This window comes from Falco biarmicus, chromosome 1 (genome assembly GCF_023638135.1).
Source record: "Falco biarmicus isolate bFalBia1 chromosome 1, bFalBia1.pri, whole genome shotgun sequence".
Classification (NCBI taxonomy): Eukaryota; Metazoa; Chordata; class Aves; order Falconiformes; family Falconidae; genus Falco; species Falco biarmicus.
In genome coordinates this window covers 19049430-19072602 of record NC_079288.1, presented here as the reverse complement: position 1 = coordinate 19072602, position 23173 = coordinate 19049430, and the positions used below count along the sequence as shown (strand labels likewise).

The window sequence follows — 23173 nt, the reverse complement described above, 5'->3', positions numbered from 1 at the left end:
TGCACCAGGCATGTCCACATTACATAAAGCCCATGGTAATGCAGCCCTGCAAGAGCATCTGGCTGTAGCGCTGCTCTCACTATCAAGGCTTCTGGTGCGTATGCATGTGATGCTGAATTATGAAGGGGTGAGCAGTATGTTCTCTTTGAGTTTAGGCCTGCAAAAACGTAAATTCCAACTTAATGCTTACCAGCTGAGCTGCCCAGCAAGCTCTACATCTGCTGTGAAAGGTCTGCAGGATTAGAGCCTACACTGAACCATTTTGCTCTTTAGAATAATTTGTCTTTTTTCCTGGCCATATTAGTCTCATCTCCTTCAATGATCAGTTTCCTTCCACTGCCAAGATCCTCACAGACTTGTCCTTTAAGGATATCATCCTTGTTGTCAGAGCTGGTTGAACAGCCACTTGCTGTTCCAGCAGATATTTTTACTTCTTATAAAACTCTGTAGAACAAATGTCAATGCGGTTATAAACAGGAAACTGTTTTTAAAGCAAGGTTTGTTAAATTCTTATGATTTTCAGTAATTGCCTTGGCTAGGCAATATTTTCTTCCACAATGCTATTTTCTCCTTTTTGTGTAAGGCTTGAATGATACTTAAAGCTCTGTGTATTTTGGTTTAAGGAATTTAACAATGGTTTAGTAGTGTAATACCTTTGTTTTAACAAGAGATGAATGGCATCTTACTAAAATATGCTAAATAAATTACCAAAAGAAACCAGAATGGTAACATCTAGTGCATTTTCTTCTCTCTATTCTTATTTCAGAGATTACCTGTTTAAGTGCATAGACAGTTCAGAGGTCATTCGCACTTCTGTCTATGGCGAATACCACATTGCAGCAGCTCTCCACGACCTGTCAGGGCAAGCTCTTGGCCTATTTGACATCAGCATCAGACGCCAGCAGAAATTACCACCTCATGAACACAAAGACCTGCAGAAAATGCTAAAGATGGCCCAAGCTGCCTGCTCTGAGATACTGAAGATGTCTTTAGAGGAAACAGAACCAACCTATGTACTGGGTATTGTGCATACAAATCCAAAATAGGGGGGGTTTAGGGGTGAAATTAGGAATCTTGTCTAAAGAATTGTTCCTACAAGCATGGAAAGACACATACAAACCTTTGGTACACATGAACTATTCCGGGGAAAGCCAAAGTCCTCAGCAGAGTGCAGTTAAACAGAATGTTTACATTTTGACTCTGTTTTGACTCTGGTGTTTTGTGCCCAAGTCCCACTGATATCAAAGTGCTTTGTTGCCTTCAGGGATCTAGCATGTCCTCCTCAGAACTGCCCCAACAGAGAGCAAAAGAATTTGAATCTCACAGTTAGCAGAATTACCTGCATGCCTGAACCCTTTGTAGTCTCAGGACCTCTGCTTGCACCTAAGGCGAGTTTTGTCTCCTTCTCAAGCACATACCTCTTTTTAAAGTTTTGTAGAATACTTGGGCTGTATACAAATCAATCAGGCAAGGAGACAAAGAGTTAATCATAAAGAGGGCAGAGCCTTTCAGTCAGTAACATAAGACTTGAGTAGCAGGTGTTTCTGAGCAGCTTCTTGCAAGGTTTGCTTTTGATTCCAGGGTCAGAACATGTGGCAAATTTGAGGCATGCGGGGATTCTGTTCCACCAGTTCATGCTGCAGGACCTGCGCAAGTGTGTCCAGAAACTCAATGCCCAGAGCTTTGCTGAAATAAAGAGCTATGCAGAACCACCGGCTCTGGTACATAACATAGTTAAGGCTGTGCTGTTGCTTTTCCATCCAAACTGGAAGGTCTCAGAGGAGATGGAGAACTGGAGTCAGTGTAAACTGGTGAGACTTCAAAATGTTGAGACTGTTTTCTGTTCTTCCTCCCCCAGAAAGATACAGTGGAATTTGACAAGGGTGAATTGGCAGTGAAATAATTCATTGCCTACAGATTTCCTATATCCTTGTCTTAGCCATCTTTACTTCTGTAACCCACTCTTAAGTTTTGCACCACCACCTGACTCTTTTTCTTCTCTGCATTGCAGAAACTTGATGACAATTTGATTCAGGAGATTTATTGCTTTGATCCAACTGCTGCATCTGTGCAAGATCAAGCAGACCTGCTGCTAGACTGCATTACTGGTAAATATCAGAAACTAATTCTGAGATTACCAAGACACACCTTAGCAATGAAACAGTGTCAGTGGCAACCTTCAGCTGAGTGCTTTTAGGGCCCTTGTTTTAGAAATTAACTTCCATTCGCAATAGATTAAACAACAGATAAAGGGTCCTGAATATCTGTAGTCTTTTTTGGTCAGTAAAAGTCAACCTTTTAAATTTAGAATCAAAATTCCCTGCCTTAAGGGGAGCAGATCAGCTTTGAAACCTACCAGAACAAGCTATCTCATTGTAAACCTCCAGATAAATGTATCAAGAATTATGGTTCTTTTTGCAAGTAATATGTAAAGATATATTAAGAATGATGGCTCTTTTGGCAAGTAAATTTACTTCAGGCCTCCATGCCCTGCCCTGGGGACTGACCCAGCTCCAAACAGCACCATGATTGTGGGAGGACAGTGTGAGCCCTCCTCTTTGTAAACACCATCTGCCAGGTACTTAATATACTCACTGGCCATCTACAGGAGCTGGTTTTCAGTCTGTCTTTCTCTGTTTCAATGACTGTGGGCTTTTTTGGTGCCAGAGCAGTCAAGAGGCTATTATTATGTGCAGTATCTCTGCAAGAGAAATGACTGTTGTTCTGTTGAGATCTTTCCCTTGATGATCTAATGCCATCCTGAGAGGCCTGTTAAAAATCAAATGTGGACAAGAGTTGTTAATTTAGCTGGGGGCATTTATCAACACTACCCTGCCTACTGAGGAACAGTGAACACTTAGTGCAGTCATAGTTCCTTTTTGTGTGTTCTCCTCATATATATTACACTAATTAACTGGAAAGAACAAAGCAGGCCTAGAGCATCCAGTCTTCCTCCAGTTAGGGATGCAGATGTAACTAGAAAGAATGCAGCTTTGGCAAACTGTGGGTATGCTACAAAAGGTTGGTTTCCTGGGATGGAACTTATTTGGAGAGATCAGTGGTGTGAATACAGGCGTAACTTACAATTATAGGCGTTCCTTTAAAATTAACATCAGGTAAAGCTCATATGTTCCATATACGTGTGCTGTAACATAGAACAGAGCACAGAACCTACTCACAGCACAACCTTTAATGGTGTGATTCTGTGGTGACCTTTAATAGCATTTAGTGAAAGAGTTTTGAAAGATATTACTCTTAAATCTGAGCTTGGGAAAAAAAGCGCACTTTTCTTGTTTTTAATTATCAATTGTTTAGCATTAAAATACAGCAGAGCACTTTGTACAACAGGGGGCCTACCCCAATACAAGATAAATTATAATAAAAAGGCAGCACTCCTGTGCTTGGCTGCCACTGTCACAATAATGCTGTGTGCTTTCCAAAGCACCACCATTTTCCAGGGTGGGATCACTGTACTCAGGGAATGGTCCACTGATGGGATGATCTTGTGGTGACACTGCTTGTGGTTTTGAGTTGCCCTGTTGCAGTTACAGCTCTTCTTTGTTGCAGGGGTACCTAGAGCGGCGGTGCGGCAGCACGGCGGGGCTCCAGCCGAGTACCTGTATGACTGGGTACACACCTGCCTGTCGCTAGCAGAGATAACACGGAGCTTGGATCATGAAAAACCCCTTTAGCCCCTCTCAGCATCCAGTTCTAGCGTGTCTCCGATTAAATCTCTGAATTCCTCATCTAACCTTAGCAATTCTGGTATTTGACATCTGTTAGTTGACATCTTTTATTAAGTTAGCTGTTGTTTTATTTATGTTTTACACATAGCCACTAAGTATTTGTTGTAAAGATGGTTGGAAGTCTGTCAGAATTAAGAAAAAGCAATAAAAAGATTAAAGGAAACAATTTTGCTAGTATAGCTAGTAAATTTTAAAAGCTTGATTAAAAGCTTTGGTTTTGGGATTTTTTTAATTAATTCTGATGGGAAAGAGAGATAAGCAGGGATGGCTTGATGACTACCAAGCTACAATGCTCATAAAAGATACAGCAAAAATTTCCAGGATTCAGTCTCCTTAAATTACTCTTTAGGAATAATTTTAAGTAAAGGTTGTTGTTCATCAGCATTTTGTGAAGTTCTGAACACGCTGTAGAAAAGCCTTACACTTTTAATATAGCAGAAAAACCTTTCTTATTGGGATAAAGCTTGAGATTACCACCAACAGCACTGTCGGTAGCAAGATTTCATCTTTCCAATAACGTTTCTTTCGGCAGAATCACTTTTTTAATAAAATGTTGGGAAATTAAACTCCTCTTTCTTTCTTCAGTTGGCAACAAGCGACACCTCCAGGTAGGCGATGTCTGGGCAGGGACAGGGTGGCTTTGCACCCCCCGGGGGTGGGGGCGTAGGGAGAGCCTCAAGGGGGGCTGCCTGCCCCAGGGGTCCCACCGGCCCTGGGGGTGCCTGCCCGCCTCGGGGTACCTGCCGGCCTGGGGGGTCCCTGCCCGCCTCGGGGGTCCCGCCGGCCTCGGGGGTGCCTGCCGGCCCCAGGCCTACACAGGCCTTTCCGCCCGGCCGCGGGCAGCAGCAGCCACTGCCCTGAGGAGCTGCCAGCGCCCTCGGCTCGGCTGGGCTCGGCTCGGCTCCGTTCGGCCCGGCCCGGCTCGGGCTCGGCTCGGCTCCGTTCGGCCCGGCTCGGCTCGCAACAGCCCTTCCCCCCCCGGCACTTTCGCCACCCGCCAAGGAGCCGTTAAAAACTCGCCCCCCGCCGCCGGCCCCCGGCGCCCGCCCTCTGCCTCCCTCCTGGAGCGGGACCGCGGCGCGGGGCGGCGGGGGTCCCCGAGCCAGCGGGGGGGCGTCTCGGCCGCGAGGAATCTGCGGCTGCGGAACGGCGGGGCGGCTTTGCTTAGCGACGGCAGCGGCGGGGACAAGATGGCGGCGCTGAGCAAGCAGTGAGTGACGCTGGGGCGGGGAGGCCCCGCCGCGCCGCTACCGGGGGCCTCGGGTCCGAGCGGGCCGCGCTGTGCGGGGCAGCCGGCCGGGGGGCGCTGGGGCGGGTGCGGGCAGGGCCCTGCCTGGGGCCGGGGCTCGCTGCGGTGTTGCCGGGGCTCGTTTTCTCTCTGGGGAAGTCGAGCCTCATCAGGAGGCCGCGGGTGCCGGGGGGGGGGGGGGGAATCCCGCGGTGGAGATTGCTCATTGTCAAAAACGTAGGAGGTGTATGTGAGCGCAGAGACTGGCTGTGTCGGCCGAGGAGTTCTCTGTGTGTAGTTAATCAGTCTCTGCATGACATGATCTGACTGCCAGTCTTGTGTTTTGCCGTAGCTGTGTTTGCGGGTTGGTGGTTTCCATCGCCATGCAAAGTAGGTGAATTTACTGCTCCGGCAAATGCAGTTATGGAGTAGCGCCTAGCGTAGACTAAGACAAAATCTGTGCAGGTTTAAGCAATAGTAATTCCTTACTTCTCAGGACAAAAAATCACTTGGAGAGCTCTGGACAGGGGAGATTTGTTCTCTAATGTAGGAGGATCATTGGCACCCAGAAACTGCGTGGAAAAGGACAGCAACAGCTATGGGAGAAGCTAGCAACCATATGGCAAGGCTGAGCACGCTGCTGGCAACACTACTCAGATCTATACTTAATACGTTATGTTGATGCTGATCTTTTGTTTCCAAAATTGTGAATGGTAGATGTTTGTTTTGAAACATCCTCAGTGTTTTGTTGTAAGTAATGGTAAAGGTAATTTTTATTTTTTTTCCCTAGATATGGGCTCATTATGCCAAAAAAAATGCCGCAGAAAAATCTTGTTTCGAAGAAACTCTCGGTGTTTGCAGATGACTCTGATGAAGAGGTCAGTCCAGCCATTTTCTTCTGAAATTTGGCTCATATTCTCCAAATTCCTTGCTTATAACCCGTAATGCTTGCATCAGCTTGTGGCAGTGTTACTAAGACATATGTCATGATTTTGGATTTGGGCATGAAATAGATGTTTTCTTTAGCACAAGTTACATAAAGTGTAACATCACTTCTTAGTTACTTCCTGTCAAATCTTCCAGAAGTTGATCCCATGTGGGAACCAGTTTGCAAGAGTATCTAGCTTGTAAATAAATTTGTTGGTTATTGCTGGTAAATACGACTGCAAATAGAAAAACAAGCAGTAATCAACAGTCCTTTCTCAGATACTTAAGAGTGTAGTAGTGAAGTGTATTTAATCCTTTAGTTCATTCCATCCAAATTTGATAGAACTCATTTATGATGTTCAGCCTCACTGTAAACAAAAGCAAAGCTTTAAAACCCCAGAGTTCTAAAGCGAAAAAAAAAAAAAAATAAAGTAGGGGCAAGTAATGAGAATTACTTGTAGTTCTGGAATTACAGTACTTGCAGTATTGGTACACAGCTTTTCTATGATCACAGAGTGTGTTGATACTTTGTGATGTTTGACTACATTGTGTGATGTCGGTAAGTGTTCTTTTCCATAGTCTCCTTTATTTTTAACATTTTTAAAGTATTACCTTCAAAATACTGGCTTCCTGCCTGTCCCAGTAGAGGGTGCTGTACACTATAAAAGTTACACTGCTGGATTAATGCTGTGAGTATGGGGAGCGTCTAAGAACTGGTGTAGTATATAGGCTGGTTTGGATACCTTACAGAAACCCAACTTCTAAAACAGAATTTTTGAAGGGTATAAGCCAGTAGCTTTATAGTTTACAAATAAAGAATAGAAACTTGGATTTGTGGAGATGAGCTCTCCATATGGATGGAGCTTTCTGGACATAATGTTACAATTTATGGGTTTTATTGATCTGGAATTACTTGTGATAATTTAATCATAATGTCATTATGTGCATATTTAGCTTTTTTCCACAACACCTGGAAAATAAATTTTACATATACCTGTACTCTAGAATGTTAGCCTTTAAGAAGTTGAAATTTAGAAACAGAACCTGTGTTACAGAAATGTTTTTACTGCTCTGGAGCCTCACACAATGCTTGTTCCTTTGCGTGGTTGAAAAAAACCAGCTAATAAAGCTTCAAATAATCTTTGTCAGTTTCTGACTCATATTATCAAAACATTTATTTTTAAAATGAACTAGCAGTTGTTATTTTTATATCACAGAAAGCCTGAATCTAGCAACTCCAAGTCTCTGTGTACCTGCTTCCATGACACAATCCAGAATGCTGCTGTTGAAAGTACCTGAGCTCCCTTTGTACAGGGCATGACAGGTTTGAGGGCCTTTCTAGTGATACCCGCTCAGCCCTCAACATTAAACTGCCTCCATGCAGCTTAAAGGACTTACAGGAAACAGAGAGGACAGGAGCACATCTTAATCCCATCTCTTTCCTTGTTTAGCTGCTGTCCTCAGTGCGCTCGGGGGTGCGTCTGTCCACTTGAGCTCATAGCTGGCACTGTAGCTCTGAAGAGAGCCTTTTGTTTAAATGGTGATAACAGTGGATCTGCTGTCCACCGTGGTAGGAGTGCTTTCCCTGTCAGTTTGGGATTTGTTGCCTTTCTCTTCATTAAGGGACTGACCCCACATTTTCGAGATCCCAAGAACTGGCTTGATTTAATCTACTATCATCAAACATTACATGGTAGGATTATAAATCTTCCTGAGTATGGGGCTATCTTGCATTTTTTCACTTTACCATTTTCTCATAATATCTAAACATTAAAGCAAAATAATGAATTCTAACAATAGTAACAACATTAATAATAATGTATGATGTGGTCTGCTAACTTTTAGCTTAACAGCTCAAGTATCCTCCCTTTCAGAAAGGCTGACAGATTCACTACCAGAGTCTGTTACAAAGACTCTTAAAAGTTGTCATGCTCATCAGTATGGTACATATCCAGCAAAAAGTAATAATCTCATAACTGCCTCTATCAAAGAAGATATTTTTTTAAAAAAAGCAAAATTACTTTATTAGTTCAGTAATAATTTCAGAGCTTTTCAAGATAAGGAGCAGCATTTGGGAGGGGTTTCATTTCCTGTCTGCTACCTTATCAGTCAGAACTACATCTCAAATGTCTGGAGATTATGTATTTTTAACTGAACTCTAATAAAGTTTGTGCTAGGAAATCTGCACACCTGACTTGGTCTGTGATTATATATTAGACACCAAACTTCTTCTCCCTTTTAAAAAAATGTTACTATGCATATTTCATTAAGATTTTGCCTGCACCTTTGCTAAAGGAATTTGAAAGGGTTCTTGCTGTGGTTAAGTACGTTAATGGATGTTAGTTGCCAATAAAGATGGTCTTTGGGTTAGTTTGTAAGAAGCAGAACATCTGGAATGGGAATTTTACTGAAATTCAATGTTGACTGGGAAAAAGTAAACCAGGTGATTACAGCCAATATATTTCTGAGTTACTTGCCTTCAGAGTTGTTGCTGTCTTTAAAAACTGGAGGGAAGGTTGTTACTCTTAGGAAAACTTGCTGTAGAGAAATGTTACAGCAACAAACTGGTATGTTAGAAACAAGTTTCCATTCTGGTGTAGTTATTTATGATATATCAATTTTCTCCAAAAGTACTGTTCCTCTTATTCATGCCTTGCATTTTCAGAGGTGGCGTGTCACTATTCCCAGTGCACTGTTCCATGTTCTATTTTATCTTTGGAATGTAGTTGAAAATATCTCTGTTGTACAGCAGGTAAAATGTCTGTTTCTTGATTGTATCAGAATCACCCAGCATACATTCCTGTACCCTACCAGCCTTTCAGAACTGATTTGTTGCTACAGGGTGTAAAGTGTAGCTGAAAAAATAACTGTTCATAGACCACAGTAGGTGCTAAATTCAGGAGAGAGATTGTGGAGTCAGTTTGGATAGTTCTGTGAATGGATCAGCTTGATGTGGTGGTGGTTTTTAGTGACCATCTGAAAGATAAATGGAGTGTTTAAGCAGGCACAAAGGAGACTGAAAGCAAGCAGAAAACTATCCTGTTGTAGACTCAGATACTGGATTTTGCTTACAGATCCTTCTGTTCACTTTGCAACTTTGCAAAGGATACAGTATGACTAAAAAAAAATAAAAATAGATTGGCCAAGTAATGAGTATTGTTGATGGCCAAAGTTTGTGCAACAGTTTTCATGCAAGGTAAGATGAAGTAGGCTGAAGGAGCTCTTAGGAAAGAGATTACTGAGAAGGAAGTAGAGAGGAATAGCTCAAGATGATGTGTGTAAAATCAAGGATGATTCAGAGAAAGTAAAATGATTTTGCCATTTCTCATAATTTGAGCAGTAGGCTATATTATGGAATTACCAAGTAACTGGTTTAGTCTAAACAAGAGGAAGTGGGGAGGTTTTCTCCACACAATGTATCATTAAGTTGTAGAACTCATTGCAATGGGATATTGTGGCACTGCCAAAAACATAAATGGATTCAGAAATGGATTAGTCAAATTAAGGGATGCTCTTGGTGTCAAACAATGGTCCAGGTGCATCCTCTGGTTCAGGAAGTCCTAATCTGGTTTCTGGAAGCTAGGAGGGAGTGCCAGGGAAAGCTAATTTTGTATGTGACTTGTTTTTCATGTTCTTTCTCCTAATCTTCTGCTAGTAGCCACGACTGCTATGAATTGAGGTGAATCTGGTGCCTGACTTGATTTCCCCACCCCGTGAAGGTTTGGGTCTTGTGTGTATTTAGTGGTCATCCATGTGCAGGCTGTAGTCGGATAATCTAGGTCTCTGTGAGGACAAGCCTTAACAATTTACTACTAATTACATATAAATTCATATACACGAGCATATAAGTAGCTCGTTTTAAGATGTCTTGATACCAAAGTGTCATGAATGCAGAGATCTCACAGTCTGGGATTCCTTACGTGATGCGAGAAGAATGATGTGAGCAGGGTCAGATCTCAGCCTCTCAGAGACACAGCCACATCAGGCCACAGACTTGCAGCAAGATCCATTGAAACACCTGCAGGTATCTACGCTTGAGTTCCCAGAGCTCCGTCTACACTCAGTAGAGACACAGGTACACGTTACCTCATGCTGAAGTAGATACCTAAAATCAATGAGGTGAATTTTGCTCTGAAAGTATCTATTTCTCAGTCTTGATAACAATAAATTGCTCTTGGACTGGCTGGCTCACTATACATGTAGGCTTTGCTTTTGGTGAACTGTCTGACTGTGCTTCTTTTACGTGCTGATCAAATAGAGCTCCAAATTATCCTGCTCTTGCTGTTTGGTTAAATATTTTTCTATGCATTCAGTTAAAACTATATGGTTGTAGTGAGAGATTAAAATCAAACTACGTATGATCTGCCTGACATCACTGAAGCATTTAATTTCCCTTTAAAATGTATTTCACTTTAAACAAAGGTAATTTATTTTATGTGTCTACTGCAAAGCAGCATGTAGAGAATTCAAAAGGGCAATCTAAAGGGCAAAGCCCCCTCCTGGTTCTTTTGTAACTGGTTATATTAGAGCAGAAGCATCATTTGGTTTTAAAAAAAGGAATGGAGTGACATCTTACATTCTCTTAGTAAGTACCATGCCTGGAGTTCTGGTAGCAACCACAAATGCTTGTCCTTAGGAGACAGGCTGTGCAGCTAATATGAGATACTCCATTAGTAATAGCTATTATGTCAGAATTTGTTGGTCTCGTACTTGTGGCAGTCAGTGGCAAAAAACAAGTCAAGCATCCCACATATACTTCAAGACCATCTATTAAAATAGTTGTGACTTTTTTACAAGACATTCTGAAATTCAGATTTAAGGTTGTAACTTCCTAGAAAACAGCTACAACACTGAGAATGATACTAGTTACAGACTAAGACTTGTTTTCTGAGACTATGCTTAAATGGTGCTGCACACTCTGCTCCAGAAATGATGTCATTTACAGCAGCAGTTTAGGAGGAGTTCTGAAAACCCAATGTCAGCAACTGGCTTTTTTTCCCCAAGAACAAACAAGTAGTAACTCAGAATAAATAGAGACCGAGTATTCTTTAAACTAGGCACATCTGGGTAAAACATTTGCTATCCTGCTTTTGGTTTGATTTTCTAAGAGCTTTATGAAATCCCTTGTCTGATGTTTGCCCATAGTAAGTTTCTGAACTTAGAAGGGGTGCTTGCCTGCAGGATAAAAATAAGGTAGCTTAAGCACTTAAGAACCTGAAAGAGACTTGCAAATACACAAAGGAGATAAGAAATGGGAGAGAGCAATGGGAAATAACAGTAATTGGGGTAATTTCTCTCCCCCCACCCTTTCAGGTGTGCACAAGGTATATTCCATGGTCTCATAGGAGTGGTAGGCTGGAAGGTCTTAATTTCTAAGAGTTTCTTGATTTGCATGGATTCTATGTGTTTTGACAGGATAGGGTTAAAACATTTTCTCCTTCAAGAAAATATTAAACTATAAGCTTTGTGCATCAGAAGAATAACGACTGCAGGGAAGGAGAAAGTGTGAGACAGATTGCTGAGCTTATAGGGCCTTTAATAAATGGGCAGTTGATAAGTAAAAACAATACAAAAGAACGGGAAGTTCTCATCTGTCAGAGCTCATAGCACAACAGGAAATTGTCCACCATGAACCATTAGGGAAGGTGTTTGTTTTGTGTAAACTTACTGCCACTCTAGACAAACAAATCGCAGGTGTACTTCTTTACAATTACATGTACAATAATGAGGATCATATATTACTTTTGTGTATATGTAATCTTTGTAGATCAACAGGTTTATTTCACATAGGCAGAGAAAACTTTCTAAGCAGTATTAAAAATATTTTGGTGGAATAAAGCTTATTCTGTAAATATAACTGCGGAACTGAGCCCTTGCTTTCTGGCGTAATGCAGGAGAGATTCCTTACTGTTTAGGGATCTTTCTGTAAAAGCAGTCAGTGTAAGTATCTGATAAAGGAAACCTTCAGTGATGACCCTTAGTATGTCAAGCAGAGGACCATCTTCCTTCCCAAGAGCCAGGAGGAAGTCTAGGTCTTCTGTGTAATGCTGGTCTGTGTCCCACTGCCAACTTAAAATAGCTCTTTATATTAAGAAGTTTATACTGGCTCATTTATAGCATTTTTAAAAGAAAGCATAGGACATAAAAATTAATTACAGTATTTTAAATGTGTCTCAACGTCAGCTCTTCAATCTTGAAATCCAGAGGTAAATACTAGATGAATGGTCAGGTTTCTTGTAGGTTGTTTTAAACAAAATAGTCCACTATCTACTTCCATCAGCCAGCCAACCAACCAGCTACAAAAATAAATAAGAAACTCTATCCCATTCTAGCCCAAACAGTCAGCAAGGTGCCGCATACAGGGTGTACCGCTGATACAGCAGTGGGCTCTCGGAGTGTGTTGCTGATGTTTACCAAGCCCAGCTTCCTAAAGCCTGAAGCGTGGTCTGCTTCCTTACCTGGTCACCTGCAGCTGGGTGGGACAGAGGGGCTGCGTTCTGCTGGTGAGCGTAACTGCAGCCGCGAAAGTGCGTATCATGCTTTCCCTTTGTTACTGTGGTTTAACCACAAGGTTTAACAATTTGAAAGCAGAGATGGATGTTATTTGAGTCTGTGTGTAGCAATTAAAGCACCAGAAAAAGTTGGAATACGTGCCCTTTCGTGTGCCCATTTTTACTTTAAATCCCTCACTTGGAGTGGGCTAGGAAGGAATATTTTGAATATTCTGTGCCTCGGGATTTTCTGTTTGTAATATTACTTAGGAAAGTGAGTACTAGCGTGTTTATGGGAAGCGAGCAAATGTCTAGAATTCAGTGGGTGCTATTACGTGATACCGTATGTACTTCTCCAAATACCGACTGTGTCGCTGTAGCACCTTCTCTTGCTGAGTTTAGAAGTATCTGGCACTCCTGTGAGATAACCTTACTGCCTTTTATTTTTTATTTTTTTAATTAAAAAGAGCTAGAGACGCTTGCAAGTCATTTTAGTATTCATGGTTTGCAGAGCAGAAAAATACCCCTTAGTGATGGTCACTGTGTGTACCTGTTAGTCCTGTATGACTTGGGAACTCACTAACAATCTTAACCACCCTTGGTGGGTAGCAGAAGTCCCAAAGATACTGTGTTCCTGTGGTCTTGCTGAAAATTAGCAGCTGGGTGAAGGGATGAACACAGATGAGAATTTGTGATTTTCATCTTTCTCAGCATTGAGGAGCAACTGTTGACTGGCTGCTCAACACTGGGCTGGCTTTTGGTCACACACGGTGTGGCTCACCTGCCAAATGACATAGGCACCCTGTCTGAGGAGGTGATAGGGGAAATAGAGACAGAGGGCACAGTGTCACATACCATGAAACTCCATTAACTGCTGCTCATGGCACAGCTTGTTCCCTGTTTCTGAAATTAACCAGTAAAAAAAAATATTTGGACTATTTACAGTCTGTCATATAGAAAACTGTGGAAAAGCGGTTGGGTTTTTTTCCTTGTTGACACATCTGTTAAAATCCTAGTAGCATAAAAAAGAGGGGCCATATCATGTTATTTTCAACATCAAATGAATTCAAAAGCCTCCTTGTTCAGGGGATCTGTTTTTATTTATATGGTACTAATTCTGTTTCATTGTAGAATATCCTAGTCCTCGCTGCCAAGCTCCTTGCTAGTTCATTTCCATTTTTAAATTTTATTAAGAACTGATTACACAATCTCTGTCTTTTTAGAATGTGATACAGAGCACATATTAGTCAAAGTTGCAAAACGTGGGAAGCTGCCAAATTGCAAAAGGATTTTTCCCTTCTATTTCTGCTTTTTAAGATTAAGAGATAATTCATTACATAACCAAGGATACGAGTTCTGTCATTTATAGTGAATCAATAAACAGTATTTGTTGGTTGAGAAAAAAATAGATGTGCAGTTTACTTCAGCACTAATTAATAGACATAATAAAATGCAAAGCTTTTCTTAAAAGACAGTATGATTAGAAAACATGTTTTTGGTAGTGGATATGTTTTTCCTAGGAAAGATTAGCATTGCTATTTCGTAGCATATTAATCTTCAGAAATTAAACATGAATGATTGAAGTACATGCTGTTCAAATCAGCAGTATTCGTATTTCTAAAAATATGAACTGATGGTACAGCTCAAACCTGAAATAAGTGCCAAATCCTTTTGGATATTTGGTTTTTTGCTATGAATACAGTGTTTTCCATGTGATTGTCAGTAAGAATGTCTGCTCGTGACTGCTACATCTCTGATGACATTTATGTGCTGGAAGAAAGAGTATGTATATCCTGAATAGCACCTATCTCTTTCATGGACTATTAGAAATATAATTTAAAAAATAATCAAGAACATTTATTCTTCATTATCCACAACATATAATTCCCAAGAACATTAAAAAATTTTTGATACATAAATTGGTAGGAGGGGATAATTCACTTTCTGTTGATTTAGGGGATTTGTTTTCTGCATTTTCTTTTTTCTTTTTTTTTTTTTTTTTAATGGCAGAAACTGAAAGAATTGTGGTGTTCGGGCATGAGTAGATGTATTACAAGCATCCTTCTTCTAGGAATTTGTTTCAGTACTGGCTTTTGCTGTCCTTTGCTAGATGGTTTGCCTGCTGATATGCTAGTTTCTTGCATCAACAGACTGACCCTTGCCATAGTGGAGGGGTATGTCTTTTCTACCATTTTTTTTGGCAGTGGTTGGAGGAAGGCATGGGAACTAAACAGTTTTCACAGAACTTCTATATCTCTGAGCATTTCTTCAAGTAATCATGAGATTACTTGTTTTATGAAATGGCATGAAGTTTTATGCAGCTTTTGAGGTACACATATCATGGAAATAGCGTTCTTAAACTCATCGCCATTTTTGTAAGAAAAATGTATACACATATATAAGTCGAGGTACTGCAATATGTTGCTCATGGTAAAAAGACTGATTCATTGTATGCTTGTGGATGAACTTTTAGTTTTTCTTGCTTACAGAAAATCCCATTGATGTGAGAGACTGACCTATGTAATGAGGCTATTATATAGTTGTTCGTTAGGATAGTTGAAAAATAATATGAGCTGTGTCAATGTAATTAATTTTATTTCTGCAATGTTTCCTTTTTGTAGCCATCTGTTGGTGAAAGTCTTCAGAAAGAAGCATTGAAAAAACAAGCAATGAAACAGGTAAGATGCGGTGGGGACTCTTCATGCCCATGACAGATTGAGAAATTACTGCATCATTCCCTTTCATTAAATAACTGCAGAAACATAATTGTGCAACTTCAGAACTAGGGTTACCCTTTGTCATGGTTTAACCCCAGCCAGCAACTAAGTACCATGCAGCCACTCGCTCACTCACCCCCCACCAGCTGGATGGAGAGGAGAATCAGAACAAGGTAAAACCCATGGGTTGCAATAAGAACAGTTTAATAATTGAAATAAAGTCTAATACTACTGCTACTAATTGTAATGAAAAGAAAGATAACAAAAAGAGAAAGAGAAATACATTTAAAAAAAAACAGCCATGTGATGCACAGTATGGTTGCTCAGCACCCACTGACTGATGCTCAGCCTGTCCCAGAGCAGTGACCCGCTCTCCCGCTTCAGCCAGCTCCCCCCAGTTTATATACTAAGCATGACATCATATAGTATGGAATATCCTTTTGGCCAGTTTGGGTCAGCTGTCCTGACTGTGCCCGTTCCCAGCTTCTTGTGCCCCCCAGCCTTCTCGCTAGCAGGACCTGAGAAGCTGAAAAGTCCTTGACTTAGTTGTTTCTAAGTAGTGTTTATACTAAACCCATCGGTGTGTTACCAACATTATTCTCATACAAATTCCAAAACACAGCACTGTACGAGCTACTAAGAAGAAAATTAAGTCTATCCCAGGTGAAACCAGGACACCTTTTAAAAAAATTTTTTGTGCATTGCCCTTTGCAGCACAAGACTCTCTTTAAAACTTGACTTGAAGTTCTCAGAGTATTTCCACTAGCAAAGATTTTGTTTCACTTTTCTGGGCAAGATTTTTCTTTTTGAAATTCTTCTGGCTATATCAGAGTAGCTGAAGAACTACCCAATGAAAGCTGCATGAATGAGGTTTAACACAGAGCTAGTAATAATTTAAAACACAATACAATTGCTGTTTATTCAATGCAAGCACTGAAATACACAAGAGGTTGAAGTTTGGTTTGTGCCATAGAATGCATTGATGAATTTCTCAGATGCTTTGTTTCGTTTGTAGAATATAATGTTACAAAGTATTGTTTTTTAAATATTTAGATAGATACCAGCAGTGAGCTTTTTACTGTAATCGAGAAATAAATTGTACAGAGAAAACACTAATTTTGACATTCTAAATATTCCAGACTAATAAGATGTAGTTAGAAGAGAAAGATACTTATGCATCATGTGTTTAACATATCACTGTTTTTAAATGGAGGTAATACGTGCCTGAGAAACTTGTATGGTGGTGGTTCAGCATTCCTCTTCTGTCATCAGGAGGTCTGATCCAAGGGTTCCCCTAGTAGTTGGCTTTTTTTCTGATAGGGCTTTTAAGAACTGAACGGTTTCACCGTTCTTCCTTCCAACTTGACTGTACAAACAGAAGATAGAACTGTGAAATAGGGAATCGTATCCTGAATTACACTGGTATGTGTTTATTACGTGGAGCTTTGGGGATAAACTATAGATGAAAACAGATAGTAGAACTTACTGAAATGGTATTAACTTAATTCTTTTTCTTTAATAAACAGTAATCTGATGAAACAGTTTACTCATTAAGAAGTTTCCGGTACACTTTGCTTCCTGTATTTCCTGTAACTGCAAATACTGGTGATGATCTGGTTGTCAGTCTTCTCAATCCTGGTGAACAGTTCAAGCGCTCTGTATATCAGACTGTTTTTAATTTACACTCAATGTTCCAATGGATATAGGTCTGTTTAAATTACAATATAGAAATAAAATGTTTGAAAATAGTAAAAATTTCACGCTTAATTTTTTGTTATCTTCTCCACCTTTTTTTTTTATTTAGACTAAGTTGGAGATTCAGAAGGCTTTGGAGGAAGACGCTACAGTGTATGAATATGACAGTATTTATGATGAAATGCAGCAGAAGAAAAAAGAAAGTAATGCCAGAGTGTTATCTGGAAAAGATGACAAAAAGGTCGATACCTGAAAATGTATGCTGTCTGTCATATCTTGGTGTGCTTGGAATAACTATGATGATTAACTTTTAAGCTTTGCCAAATGCATTTTCTCATGGGGCATGCAAGTATTGGGTTCAAATCCTGTTACATAAGGTAGTAATTTGCAAGAATTTTGGCAAAACTGCTAGTCATCAGATACTTCAGAGTCCTGATCCAGTGGTATTCGGGAAGGCAGCAGACTACAAGTTCCCCACCCGGTTTATGAAGTACATATAGCGTATCTTTCTGTGTGTTTCTGAAGAGAATATTACAATGGGATAATAAGATTAGAGGCAATGGGCCAGCAACAATACTACTTCTGATGATAAAGACTTTTTATTGTTAAGCCAATGAACATAAATCGTCCCCCCTCACTCACTAGTGTGCTTACTGGAGGACTGTTAGAAGATGAAAGTAACTTTCAGTGATGACATGTGAGCCAGTTTCCACAGCCCAAAGCCTTGTTTCAAAGCATTGCTGAACTATTCTGACAAGTGATATTTTCATTGTTACTTATTCTGTTTCGTTCGAAAGCTCTTGTCAGGTTTTGTGGGTATAAAAGGAAGCTTCCCACTGCCTTACAGCAATAGAAAGCAAGACATTTACAAGACAGAAGACAGAGGGGTGAGGAATCAAAAAACATTTCCTTAAACTTGGAGCAAAAATCATCCCAGTCAGAGATGGGCTGAATGTTTTGATTGTATACAGCAGCCTCTTTTGTTATTAGGAAGCATGCCACATTAGTGACCTAAAATGGAATGACAGTTTGTTTCATATAGCTATCAGTTGGTGAGAGTATGTTAGACTAGCTTTTCTGTCAATTTTCTTCCATTACCAACTCTCTTCAACATCTCCATCAATCCAAATTTGTGTTCTCTCAGCACAGTACCTTTTTTCCCTCCTATTTTAGCCCAGATACATCCAAAATATCCTCAAAGCAGCTGAGATTAGAAAGAAGGAGCAAGAAAAAAGAATGGAAAGAAAAATTCAGAAAGAACGTGAAATGGAAGGAGGAGAGTTTGCTCACAAAGAGGCTTTTGTGACTTCAGCCTATAAGAAGAAGCTGCAAGAAAGGGCTGAGGAGGAGGAAAGAGAAAGAAGAGAGGCAGCTCTTGAGGGTGAGATTCACACTGAAGTAATTCCCCTTAAAAAGAATTATGGCCTTGTACGTGATTTACAGCATTGTTATCTAGTCTCCCTGTGAGGCTTGAGGTAATTAAAAAAGGACCAGATAGCAGATACTGAATCAGATCCTACTTTGTCTGTTACTTTTCTTTGTGCACGTTACTAAAGGAACAGAGGAAGCTGTTTGTGTGTCAGTACTATTTGGGTCGCTACTTTTAATTTTTGAGGAGGGGCCAGTGTTTGAAGGAAGACTCATAAGCCTGGGCTACAATGATGCTTACACTTCTTACTTTAGACGTTCTGTACAGTATCCCAGGAATGGGTGTGAAGAATGGGATGTAGTATCATAAGATAAATCAGCTTGGAGCGGACCTCTGGAGGCCATCTGCTCCAGCCTCTTGCTCAAAGCTTGGTCTGCTCTGAGGTCACATCAGGCAGCTCAAAGGCCTTTCCAGTCTGGGCTTGAAAACCTCCAGGGTGGAGATTGCAGTCTTGGTGATGTCTTACCAATTTTGAGTTGTATCTGATGAGTATTTGTGGTACAGTAAATCCAGCCTTACTTTCTTCCCCTTAGCGTACCTGGATGTGACTAAACAGAAGGATCTCAGTGGATTTTACAGACATCTTTTAAACCAGAGGGTAGGGGAAGAAGAGATGCCTAAATGCAGCTTCCGTGAAGCCAGGTAGGATGCGATACCAGAACACGTTCATATACAAACCAGCTTCTTTCTGTTTGTGATTCCAGAGTCACTGGAACACTGTAAGAATTAGAGTACTAAAACACTGGTAGGGTAAGCTGATGGCTATACAGTTGATTAACTGAATTATTCGGAAAATGTCCAACGACAATCAGTGGTATAGGCTAGAAGACAGAAATGAGCAGGAGAGGGATGCCATTTTAAAAGTATCAAGACAGTCATACTTGTAATACTGGCACGATTGTAACCTATATTTACTCTGGTTTACGTAATACTTGGCCATCTGCATTAAGTTACACGTTTTGAATCACTTTTGAAAATGTAAAATAACGAGCACAGAGGTAAGTCATAGGAAGCAATGTTGTGATATGAATGTGAATTCCTAACTTTGTACTTACTCCACATTTACAGGCTCATAAAAATAAATTGAGTGTTATGCTGTGGTAAAAGGAAATTAATCAAATATATAGGAAACCCAGTGGGAATATTTAAAAATCTTAATATATGCACATTCCAAAGTGATGTAATGAGATGAGGCTGAATGATTTCTGTAATTGAGATGGTGAAATTCTGCCCTGTGGATAAGTATGGTGAAGGGCATATGTTTGTTGTATGCAACAATTGATCATCTGAAACAATTAATTCAGGTTGAACCTCACCTGAGATAGGCCTTAAACCTGGATGTCAGTAGCTAATTGCTTGCTGTCAGAAAAAAACAGTGCAGCTTTCATCAAGAAATCTTCTGGATCTGAGATTGGATTATTAGAAAATATGATCTTAGCTTAAATGGAGAATGCAATCACAGTGAAGTTACTTGACTATCTGAAATAAGTTATGTCTTCAGCATAAGGATATGCCACCTTATTGGAAATAAATAGGGAAAAGCAGTGTAAAAGAACTAGGAAGTAAGAATCACCAACTCGAAGAAAAGCAAAACAGCTTCCTGAATTTAAGCAGAAAATGGGAAATTTGAAATCAACGGTTTTGTCATTTGAGACTTAAAGTATTAGTATACCTATGTGTTTGGAAAAACATCCTGTCTCAGGCTTTCACCAAAGAGAAATACCTCCTTGGTTTCAGTGGTACACAGAGGTTGCTACTGAGGTGGTTAAATTAATTTTGCATTTCATGATTATTATTTTTTCTTGATGAAATCTAAGGTACTCGGTTGCATCTCTTTTCTAAAAACAGTAGCAGTAGTGGTCAGCCCACTTGGTGGTCCATTTGATGTAATAGTTCTTCTTTTACAGCGCCTTCAGGATGATGTAGTTTTGTACTGTTTAGAGATCATTTGAAATGATGGTTTCTTAATCTTGCAAATCAAGGAAATGTTCCTTTTGTGAATTGTATATAAAAATAATTTAGGGGAAAACAAGTAGTTCAGGTGTATATTTTAATTTTTTTATGGTGGCACAATCTCTATTTTTAGTTCTCAGAATTTGCATCACTTGTCTCAAAAGGGATCCACCTTTGACTTATTTTAATTAACTGAATTACTAAATAATCAAACTTTTCAGCATAATTTTTAGTCATTGTTCGTAGACTAACCGTGCTTTCAAGCATGCTTCAAACATTCATTCTAACTAGATTGTGTGCTGATTCACAAGAATTTACCACAGGCTGTTACTGTAGCTGTATGATTAAAAAGAAGAGGCGTGGCTTTTGTGAGAAAACATAATTTCCTTATCAGTCAGAAAAGAATGACAAAGCATAACCTTTCTGTCTACTGCCCAAATTGGTCCTCCATGGGTTGGCTTTTTTTATTTAAGAATCTACGAGCTGTTAAGAGATACTTATTTATATCTAGCCACAAGAATGAGATCTTCAGAAATACTGGATTAAAAAAATTTACTACTAATGGAAGCTATGTTCCTACTTCTGTTAGCAACATATACAACCTGCTTCTTCTCTGGATAATTATTTGACGTGAATACAGGAAAAGTAGCTTGCCAAAAAGCTTACACAAGAATACAGATCTATGTCTGTTTCCTTAGATGGAGGCTACAGATACATAACCATAGCCATTCTTCTAGGCATCAGCTCTCCTTCACCAATGAACCAAATACAGATACTTAATAGAAATCCTTTGTGCTGGATTCCTGGAACCTGAGCCACAGATACAGTTGCTTTCTTAGACTTTTCAGAAGCATCTTTTGCTTAAGTCCTGACCAGAACTCAGTTTATAGGAAAGTCTTGAGATTTCAGGCTGTGTAATGTTGTTTTTTCTCTTTTAACATTAAAAATGTAGGATAAAGGAAGAAAAATCTGAAAGTTCTTATGAAGACTCCAACCAAAGAAGCAAATGCCCATATGAAGGACAAAGACTGAAGCCCTCTGCTAAGAAAGAAAATAATCCAGATGCTGATACCGACTTAGGAACTGATAGTAGTGATGATGATAAGAGGGACAAAAATAGTAAAGTAAATTTGAAAAAGAAGAAAAGGAGAGGGAGCCCTGTGAGCAGCGAAGAGGAGGCTAAACATCACAGGAACCAGAGACATTCCAGGTCACCAAGCTCATCCGGTGTAGAGGAAGAGCTGTGCACAAAAGCCCAAACAAATCATCTTACAAAGAGGGGAGAGAACAGACCAAGCAGAAGAGGACATGATGAACAATGCAGGGAAAAAGATTATGACAGAAGTAGAACCCATGAGAAGAATCACCAAAGGGAAAGGGAAGAGCGACATAGATATGGGGATCACACTAATAAAGATAACTACAGAAGGAGGGAAGAGCAAGATGATAAGCAAAGGGGCAAGGAAAGAAAAGAGAGGGAGGGACATGGCAGAGAATGGCGGAAGGCAAAGGAGAGAGAAGAGAAGGGCTCAGAAAAGGAACGAGAGAAAGAAAGAATAAGAAATGGTAAGGACAGGTATAATGACAGAGAGAAGGAGAGAGGAGAGAGATGCAGAGAAAAGGAAGATCATATGAAGGACAGGAGGGAGAAGCATGGTAGTGATGAGAAGAAATACAGAGAGAGGAGGGAAGGTACTCCTGCATCTTTAGAAAAAGATGGAGAGGGTGATCTGGAGAAAGAGAGAAAGGGAAAAGAGAGAGAGGTGGATGAGAAGGGAAGATCCAGCTCTGGAGTTTGTTCTGAGCAGAAACGTAAAGCTGGAGAAGGAGGGGAGAAAGAGGAGAAAGAACAAGCACAGAAACCACCTGAGAGCATGAGCAAATTTGCCAAACGGAGCAATGAAGAGACAGTCATGTCAGCAAGGGACCGCTACTTGGCAAGGCAAATGGCACGTGTCAGTGCTAAATCTTACATTGAGAAAGAAGAAGATTAATGTCCCTGTGGTGGACAAAAACACTTGGTCTGTCAACCAAGAGGATAAGCCACTGCTGCATGGACTCTGGTACAGAAGTAAAGGCGTATCCTAGCTATTTATTCCTGGCTTTCTTGTAAGAAACTGTGTGTGCCATAGTAGCAGAACAACTTTTGAAATGGATTAACGGATCACTTGACACACACCCTTAGTCTGTTTATACAGTTGAAATTTGGCTGACTCCGTCCACCCAGGCCTTCAGTACCCTGTCCTAGGTACTTGAAGGTTCTGGGACAGACCTAGGAGTGTTAAACAGTGTGAGGTGAGAATACTTGCCCGGGCAGCCCCGACTCCTGTCACCAGCTGAAACTGAGCTCTGCTGAAACAAAGGAGTTCTCAGCCCTTAGCAGGAGTCATTGCTGCCTGCTGATGCTCTCAAAAATGAGAAGCAGACCTATAAAAGTGGGGAAAAAAGCAAGAAAAAACGCCTGAATAACAATCTAGGACATTTCTGTATGTAGTATGGTGTTTTGTAAGCTAAATGCATATTGATACATGAATTCTGTATTTATGTGTGGGCTTTGGTTTTGGGGACCCGATGTACAGAAACTATTAAATAAAGTGTAAGATGCGTACTGGATCTTAATGTGTGGGTCTTTTTTAATGCTTCTGTTATTTTACAGCATTTTTTTGTGTGTGAAATGAGTCTCTTTTCATGTGTTATAGTCATATCTGCTTGTTCTACTGGAGGTAATATTTTATATTTGTCTATCAGTCTGTTCAAAGGTTCATATTCAAGAATAAAATTGTGTTTAAACTGTAACTTGGTAAGTAGGATGTCTGACTGGTCGTAGTTTTTAGGATACCTTTTCAACACTCTTCACAATGGTTTCTTTCACTTTGTTTTGTAGTAAGTTTATAACTTCTGTGCTACAGTAAGGTCATTAATATAAAGATTTGAGATTGGTGTTTCTCTAGTCTTTTGTTCAGCAGTCTTAGTAATGAGACAAAATT

The 23173-nt window shown here is 40.2% G+C and overlaps 2 protein-coding genes across 3 annotated transcripts in view; both read left to right on the top strand.

The window, feature by feature from the left end:
- Positions 1–3912, top strand: part of EFCAB5 (EF-hand calcium binding domain 5) — a 41870-nt gene extending 37958 nt beyond the window's left edge. The window contains exons 18-21 of the mRNA XM_056326358.1: positions 767–1020; positions 1582–1811; positions 2012–2108; positions 3568–3912. Of these exons, the coding sequence (XP_056182333.1) occupies positions 767–1020; positions 1582–1811; positions 2012–2108; positions 3568–3692 (706 nt within the window). The 3' untranslated portion in view covers positions 3693–3912. The remainder of the gene's footprint in view (positions 1–766; positions 1021–1581; positions 1812–2011; positions 2109–3567) is intronic.
- An 829-nt stretch (positions 3913–4741) lies between these two features.
- NSRP1 (nuclear speckle splicing regulatory protein 1) lies at positions 4742–22799 on the top strand. Of its 2 annotated transcripts, XM_056333160.1 has the most exons (7): positions 4742–4956; positions 5765–5852; positions 15014–15070; positions 16914–17045; positions 17978–18185; positions 18767–18875; positions 21139–22799. In XM_056333160.1, the coding sequence occupies exons 1-7, from the start codon at positions 4937–4939 to the stop codon at positions 22178–22180; spliced, it is 1656 nt and encodes a 551-aa protein (XP_056189135.1). In that variant the 5' UTR covers positions 4742–4936; the 3' UTR covers positions 22181–22799. The 2 variants fall into 2 exon arrangements, with proteins under 2 accessions (XP_056189135.1, XP_056189141.1); XM_056333166.1 differs by lacking the exons at positions 4742–4956; positions 5765–5852; positions 15014–15070 and having other exon boundaries at positions 16933–17061.
- Positions 22800–23173: the final 374 nt, after the last annotated feature.

Bases quoted from the DNA above. Each gene is read 5' to 3' on its own strand.
- NSRP1 (XM_056333160.1), top strand. From the start codon at position 4,937: ATGGCGGCGCTGAGCAAGCA. The intron at 4,957-5,764 runs GTGAGTGACGCT...TTTTTTCCCTAG, and splicing joins ATGGCGGCGCTGAGCAAGCA to ATATGGGCTCATTATGCCAA. The intron at 18,876-21,138 runs GTAGGATGCGAT...TTAAAAATGTAG, and splicing joins TGCAGCTTCCGTGAAGCCAG to GATAAAGGAAGAAAAATCTG.